The 8,076-nt window shown below is 47.2% G+C and overlaps 1 protein-coding gene across 3 annotated transcripts in view; it reads left to right on the top strand.

Annotated features, from left to right (window-relative positions):
• The window catches only part of HNF1B (HNF1 homeobox B), a 68,762-nt gene extending 63,816 nt beyond the window's left edge, over nucleotides 1–4,946 (top strand). For all 3 annotated transcript variants that reach the window (XM_011990201.1, XM_011990202.1, XM_011990204.1), the window contains one exon: nucleotides 3,983–4,946. In XM_011990201.1, coding sequence (XP_011845591.1) covers nucleotides 3,983–4,003 — 21 coding nt within the window. In that variant the 3' untranslated portion in view covers nucleotides 4,004–4,946. The remainder of the gene's footprint in view (nucleotides 1–3,982) is intronic.
• Nucleotides 4,947–8,076: the final 3,130 nt, after the last annotated feature.

The raw sequence follows: 8,076 nt of genomic DNA on the forward strand, positions 1-8,076 counted from the left end.
TGTGAGATGGTATCTCATTGTGGTTTTGATTTGCATTTCTCTGATGGCCAGTGATGATGTGCATTTTTTCATGACTTTTAATTAGTGGAGCTATGATGAATCTCACATAAGTTCATGGTCATAGAAGTGACTTATGTGTCCTCACTGTCTCCATTTCCTCACCCTCAATTCTCTCTTGAGATCGCTGCAGACTGGCTTTTGTCCTCACACCTCACTGTGTCCAGCTCATGAACACCTCCCTGCTGCTGAGTCCAGTGGTTACTTTTCAACCTCTGTCTTTGACACAACTGATCGCTCTCTCCTTTTTTCCATGTGAGTTTAGGATACTACCATTCCTGATTCTTCTACGGCACTGGCCATTTCTCATCTCCTCAGCTGACAACTCATCTTCCCAGCATTTATGTGTTGGAGGCCCCCAGGCCTCATTCTTTGGCCTCGTCTCATCTATGCTCACTCCTGGGTGGTCTCCTCCAGTCCATGGCTTTAGGTCAAGTGTACACGCCGATGGCTCCTATAATTCTGTCTGCAGTGCAGTCTTCCCTGAGCGCTTACTCACAGATCCAGTGCTGCTTCGGCAGGGACAGATGCATGTCTAAAATATCTAATAAGCCTCTTGAATTCCACGTGCCTAAAATAGGAACTCTTCCTTTTGCCCTAATTTCATCCCATCAAAATTGCTTCTTCCGTGGGCTTCTCCATTTCCAAAACTGGTACCAGTTATTCAAGTGAGCGAGCTGAGAGTATCCCTGATTCTTCTCTCCACATTACATCGGTCCATCAATAAGTTCTACCAAGGGGCCCTCAGGATGCATCCTAAATCTGGCCTCTTCTCACACTCCCATCAGGACTGTCCTAGTCCCAGCCCAGGCCCCCTTGTCTCTCCCTGATGTCCTTAGGTGGCCCTGGCCTGTCTCCGACTTCCACCCTTGCCCCAGTAGGGTCTGTTCACCAGAGTGATCTCTTACAAAAAGATATCAAGTATGTCAGTCCCCTGTCAAAACTCTCCAATAGCTTTCCATGACAACCTAACTAAAACAGAGACATACAGGATCCTATGTGATTATGCCACTGCCAGTGTCACCGTTCTCACCTCTTCCTCGCTCCATCGCCCGCTCAGCTTCAGCTGTGCCAGGGCTGAAGAGATCCCACTCCAGGACTCCTGCATTTGTGGTGTCTGCCCGGAGCTCTTTTTTTCCGTACATTTTTACATGCTTGCCCATTCACTTCATTCAGCTCAAATGTTACCACTTCAAAGAGGCCTCGCCTGATTCCCCTGTCTAAGGTAATCTCTTTTTCTTCAAGCTGCCCTAACCTGTATGTTTATTTTTCTATGGAGTGCTCATTTCTACCTAAAGTTGTATTATATGTGTGTGTGTGTGTGTATGTGTGCATTTGTTTACTTGTTTATTATTCAAAGCCTTCACTAGGAGGTAAAGTCTGTGACGACGTGGGCAGGGTCTTGTTTACAGTTGCATTTCCAGTGTCTAAAAAAGTGCTAAGTATGCAGTAGGCACTCAAACATGTGTCAAATGAATTCACGATAATCACCTACTTCAAAGGGTCCATGTAAGAATTTGAGGCAGTGATGGTTCTGAAACCCTTAGTATGGTGCCTGGCACACAGTAGGACATCAATAAATGTTAACTCTTACCATTATGTAACAAATCCTCTTAGAGTGAGGATGCCCTTCACATTGCCACAGCTACCGCACCTTTCAGATGGAGGGTCTGCGGTCTCTCAGAGATCTTCTGGGCCAGGCCCCCGTGGGGCTGCATGTGCTGGGCCCCCAGTTCTAAAAGACCACAGTGCACCCCTTATCAGATGTTTGTGTTTAGACTCTGAAGGGGGCAAATAACTCTAGTTCCTTTGACAACATTTTGGGCTCTGCCACCATTTTATTATGTGAGCAAACATTTGATAGCTGGGAAGCCCATCCCTAATGACAGGTCATAGAATCTCACTGGCGTCTCCTTATCTGCCCTTCTTGTTTGCTCTTCTATTGAAACCTGCAAGGTCACAAGCCGTTTTCTCTCTCCTCCACCTGAAATCTGAAAATTGGAAAAAGGCTGATAGTGGGAAGTAAAGAGACTTGAGAGTGGGGGTGGGCCAGGGGAGGAAGAGGAGGCAAAGGGTATCAGAGGACCCTGACCAACGTCTCAAGAATGTAGAAGGATCAGAAGCCTGTCTCCTCACATGCACACACTGCTCAGCTCCACTCTTTTTTTTTTTTTTTTTTGTGAGACCGAGTCTTGCTCTGTTGCCCAGGCTGGAGTGCAGGAGCGTAATATTGGCTCACCACAACCTCCACCTACCAGGTTCAAGCAATTCTCCTGCCTCAGCCTCCCAAGTAGCTGGGACTACAGGTGCGCACCACCATGCCCGGCTAATTTTTGTATTTTTAGTAGGGATGGGGTTTCACTATATTAGCCAGTCTGGTCTCGATCTCCTGACCTCATGATTCATCCGCCTTGGCCTCTCACAGTGCTGGGATTATAGGTGTGAGCCAACATGCCCGGCCTTCAGCCCCACTCTTAAGAGCACTGAGGAGCAGCACGGGCTTGGGCTGAAGAACCCCATGTTAATAATAACAGTTGTGCCAAGGACCACTCTCAGGACTCTGCAGGTGTTGACTCGTTGAATCACACAACAACTCCCATGTTATAGGGGAAGAAACTGAGGCACACAGAGAGTGACTTGTCCAAGAGCACAAAACTTCGTAGAAGGCTCCCCACCTCCAAGCATGATTGAAAGAGCACACTCTGAGTGGTCACCTACACAGCTAGTTTGAGGCTGTGGCTCCACACTCTCCTAGTTCTCAAACCTTGGATAATTCACTGACTCTTTTAGCCTTGTTTTCCTAATCTGTCAAATAGACATAATGGTATCCTCATATAGGATTATGGTTGGAGCACTGATCAATGTGGTAACAGTGGCCTTTAGTAGTATTTGTAGGCATAAGTGTGTGTGTGTGTGTGTGTGTGTGTGTGTGTGTGTGTTTGGGGGGGATCTTGAGAGAATAAACCACTAAGTCAAAGGCAGAACCTTAGATGCCAATGAAAGCAAAAGGGAAGGAAGAGACACAGGGAGACAAAAAGACTCCCCAGAAGTGAAAAGGAGAGCAGGGATGCTCCATGACGGTTCAAATGAGTAAGGCCCGGGCACTGGAGGGCGAGGCTGCCCTGAGTTGGGTGAGGTGGCTTCTCTTGAGGGCTTCTCCAGCCATTCTGGGGTCTCCTGCCCTGGTCCACCCACAAGGATGGCATCAGAGGCCTTCAGCCTTTGGATCCTTTCCCTGGTCCTCTGAGTTTCTTATGCCAAAGTAAGAAACCTGTAGAAAGCACTTCGCAATTTGCAAAGCTCCTTCCTGATGAGTAGTTTGAGTGGTCATTTTCTCATGTGCTTTCTGGCCTTGCAGCCCTAGGTGAGCAGCACTGGCACACCCTGGGAACTTGTTAGAAATGCAGACTCTTAGGCCCACCGCAGGCCTACAAGTCAGAATTAAACCAGAATCCACATTTTCACAGGCTCCCTGGTACTTGTGGGTCCATTAAAGTTTGAGAAGCATTAGTATAGGAGACCTCAGCTCTTAGAGGTCTTAGGAAGAGACCCTTGCGTCCACGAGAGGCAAGAGCTCACCATCCAGCTGCCTTTTCAAGCACACTGAGCACTCTATAATGCCACTGTCACAGAAAGAGGGGCCCAACTTCAGGATTAAGGTCAGCAAGTTAGGACTATTTCAAGGTCCTCAACAATTCACTTCTCTCTTCTGAAGTGGCCGGGAAAGCCGGCTCCCAGGTTTTCCTGCAGGAAGTGTGCCTCAGCATGAAAACCACAGAACTGAGCAGACACGAGGCCCCCAGCCCTCCACCTGCTGCCCTTTGCTGGTGGAGTTGGGCATCAGCTCCCTTAGAGAAGCCAAACTAATGGCCCATGTCCCTGCCAAATGACACAGCTGAGCACTCTCCCTCTTCTCTCTCTGCAGTGTCCTCTGCAAGCCTGGTGATGCCTACACATCACTTACTTTGTGCGCAGCAACAAGGACCGTGTTTTCCACACCATCAGCCTCTGGGCAGCTGTCGTGGAAAAGCCCAGTGACCTGACAAGCACCTGCGAGAGGTCCCTGCTTACCCGACGGACGTCCTGCTGGCACCTCAGACAATCCACTCTCAGGAGGCGCATCCTGAAACCCAGCTTCCCTTCTATGCAGTATTGCCACGATGCCTCTCCCACGATGTCAAGGACTCCTGTCTGTCCTGGAGGTGGGAGACAAGGAACCGCCGAAGAGGAAGCAAGAAAGCCGTACTGTCTACGTTGTGATCCTTCATCGAACAAACTGATGCGAAAACTTGAATCTGTTACTGAAACGAGGAGAGGAGGACACGTGCTAGTGAACTGAGCCAAACACACTGTAAATATCTGCAGACTCCCTCCCCCGCCCCCATCCCAAATGATCTTGAGATTTCTTTCAAAGAAGTAAATTTGTCCAATGGCTGTAAACTATAAACTACTGTAATTAAGTGCAATTTCCCCTGTGTGTCCTCTCCCCTCTGCCCTGTATATAATACTAAAGTGTCTAATAGTTTTCTTTGTAAAGGTCAGAGTCAAAATTTCAAAAGTGATCTGTCCCCTCTCTCTTCCTTCATGGAGAAACACCCTAAGTGGGAAGTGAAGCCGCTTGTCCCGTCGCTCAGGTCTGGACCCTCATGGGGATGGCATAGCTTGGACTGACTACCAGCTAACTCCAGTCTCCTGACATTAAGACACACCTCCGGATCCCTGGAGGGGCTGAACGTAGTGTGTCAGAGTCACATGCCAGCTTCCTGTGGGCCAGGAGTTCAGCCGTGCACTCCCTAAGAAACCCCAGGGCAGGGACACTGGCTGTTTGATAGCAGAAGAAAAAGTTGCAGTCTCAGAAAGCCTTCCATTAAAACAATTTATTTTATCACGACCCAGAGCCTCATATTTCTGTCTCTGATACTTTCCCTGCCATGGTTCCACCAAGGACCCCTGGCCTCTGGTCTCCTTGGAATTTTCTGTGTACTCCGCTGGGATCATGTAGTGTGTCATCTAGGGGTGTAGAGAGGCGGGTGGCCTTCTCTTGCCATCATGTTCCTGGTGTCTTTGTGTAGGCTTCCCTGCTAATTGAGGTAAAGGAGAGTTGATTTTCCCAGTAAGACTCCACGAGTCACTCAGAGGGAATCTGGCTGGAGCAGGAGCTAGCACCCTTTTCTTCCCTGCAACTCACAGGGGTAAAGTCACAGAGTCAACTCCTGGTGGGTGACCTGTGTGATAGAAACAGACAAAAGGTAGGATGAATGAAAACCCTGCGGGTAAATTGTTTAGCCTCATGTAAAGCATTAATTCCAGACTTTCTTCCTGCCCTCCTTTTCCTTCCTTTAGAGCTCTCAGTCACTGAGTGAATGGGCTCTTGTGGACATCACCTCTTGCCCAAGATTCTCTCTCTGGCGGGGATGCTAAGGAATACAAATAGTCCAAACAGTAAAAAGCCAAAGGCCCAGAGACTCCATCAGCGGGGACTTTACCACAAATAATTCAGTGCTGACTCCAGGAGAAAGGAAGATGGACCTGTCTTCTTTGCCGTTTTCTTTTTTGCCAAGCAGCATAGGCCTACTGGCCTGTGGCTCTTCGCTTTTAGGCAGAGCATGTCCCAACGGAAGTGGAAGCAAAGATTGTGCTAACCAGGCCATGAGTAATGGACTTTTTTCAAAATCCCATTGAAGTGGGAGATTCAATTTTCAGTGAGCTGGGCAAATTTACTGAGTACCTACTCTGTGGCCAGGAATGGATGGATATGGAAATACTGACTTTAATGGATTCCTAGCTCCCCCTAACAGTATAATTTGGGTTGAAACAGTCAAGAGAAAAATTCATGACTGGGTTGAGGAGGGCTGAGGACAAGGCCAAGCACTACATATGGAGAGAGGCCAAGATCCCCTTTCATTAGCTGAGCTGTCCTGTTGGATGGCTCCTGTGAGCTCCGGGAAGAGGAAAGGAACACAGGCCTCAAGCTCCAGCCCCAATTGAAGCCCTATATCTGGACTCGTGTTGTTTCTGGAAAAGCAAGCATCTGCTTTTGGTAGATTTTAGATCTTGCATTTAGACCCTGAAAACCCAGAAGGTCGTATTTATCTAACAGGTCATCTGGGCAGAGGTGTAGATGGAAGACAGGGAGGAGGGCTGGGTTGGGGACAGTCTCTAGAGAGTTTTCCTAACCAAATCCTGTTTGAACCAAGATATGTAGACAGCTGACCCTGGCAACTGAGAGCCCCAAGGATGGTTAGCTTCACCTTTCTAAATCAAACAGGGACCTCCCTCCACTGGCTATACAAGGGCCCAGGGGAATCACACACTCTGAAGATTCATTGGCAAGCTTCCACCCCCACGCCTTCCTCCCACCACCTGATGGACCAACCATCTCCAGGGTCTTTTCATACCCTGACCCCAGGCTCACAGACAGACGGTTCCATTTTTATCAGAGCCAGCTGTCACTTTCCAGGGTGAGCCTGGGGGAGGCAAATTTCATTTTAACATCCATGGATAGGAAATAAAATCAGTACTGAAAACCTGCCTTAAACTGTATTAAACTTCTCCATGCTAACCAGTTACAGGATATTCCACCTAGGCAAAGATACTGCAGTGTAAGCTGCTGAATTCAGGTAGATAAGAAAGAATACAAGGCAGACAGTCAGGGAATCTGAGCTCTTGGCCCACAGTTGGGGGCAAGTCTTTGAATTATCTTTGGAGCCAGAATTCCTTGATTAGAATCTCCAACTCCACCATTTAACCTCCCTGGTCCTTAGTGTCCTGCTAGGTGAAGCTGGAATGATAATGGTAGTACCTACTTCATAAGGTTGTTTGAGAAGTAAGAGGGTTAATATATGTTAAACACATAGAACTGTATATACAATGGGTATTGTGTGTTAGTATCATCTCATCTCAGAGTGCCTTCTCCTGTAGTCTCGTGTAGTCTTCTGGGTTTGGTTGACATTCCCAGATAACTTCATCACCAACTTGACGTTTGCTTAAAAAAAAAAAAAAAACTGCCAATAATCGGTAACATGTTTTTGTTCATTTGTATGGTATACGGCAAATCTCAGTGGTAAACCAAGGCTGAGTCGGGAAGGAAGGGCATGAGGAGAAGAGAAAGGCTTCACTGGGGAGAGTCTTTGTCCTCCTTAGGAAAAGAAGAAGATAGAACGTGATGATCTTACATGATCTTACATGTGGGAGGGCCACAGAGAGCACTGGGAAGATGGAACTAAAAGTGGCTTCGTGTTCTAAAAAGTGGGTTGGGGATCATGGAGGAGTCCAGTGAGCAAGGAAGAGTGAAGGTCAGGAAGAGGTGGGAGCTAACTTCTGTCCCAGGAAAATCAGGGTCAGTGTGTCCCTTTTGACTTAGGAATTAATTCAAACACGCCATCCAAAGCTGCTCTAGAAAATGAGATATGACATATCCGTGTCTTCACACTTCAAACACATCCCAACAGCATCACACAGGCTGAATATTTATGAGAAATTGCAATCAGCTGAACCAAGTGCCTGTTAGGTCCCTTCTCCCCACCCCGCTCCCTCCTCCTCTTCTCCTGGGTGCAGAGGTCATTCTAACTGGACAAATACTGGATTGTCTGCTGAGATTTATAACATGACTATTTTACAAATGAATCTTTAGAGTGGGCAGGACTTTGCACGTGCCTGGATGAACATTCCTTTTCCTGGATGCATGCCTATAGAGAAAACACTTTCAAAGGGAGAACCCACAAAGCAAATATGAGGGGGACAACATCAAAAGCAGGAAACACTAAAACAGGCTTCGCACAATCTGCATATGTACGTTTATGCCAACAGATCACGCACCACACAAACAAGATGTTTCTTTCTGCCGTCTTTTATTTTTTCACCAGATACACACTGTTATAGTCCCCAAAGACAGATTTCTTTCCCGTGCTACATTGTCTTGACATCATTAATGAACTGATACATTAAATGATCCCCAATTAATTATGAAGGTTGAAGGTAATAAATGGATAAAGCTAATTTTTTAAAAAGACCAGAAAA

Source organism: Mandrillus leucophaeus, unplaced genomic scaffold (genome assembly GCF_000951045.1).
Source record: "Mandrillus leucophaeus isolate KB7577 unplaced genomic scaffold, Mleu.le_1.0 Scaffold374, whole genome shotgun sequence".
Taxonomy (NCBI): Eukaryota; Metazoa; Chordata; class Mammalia; order Primates; family Cercopithecidae; genus Mandrillus; species Mandrillus leucophaeus.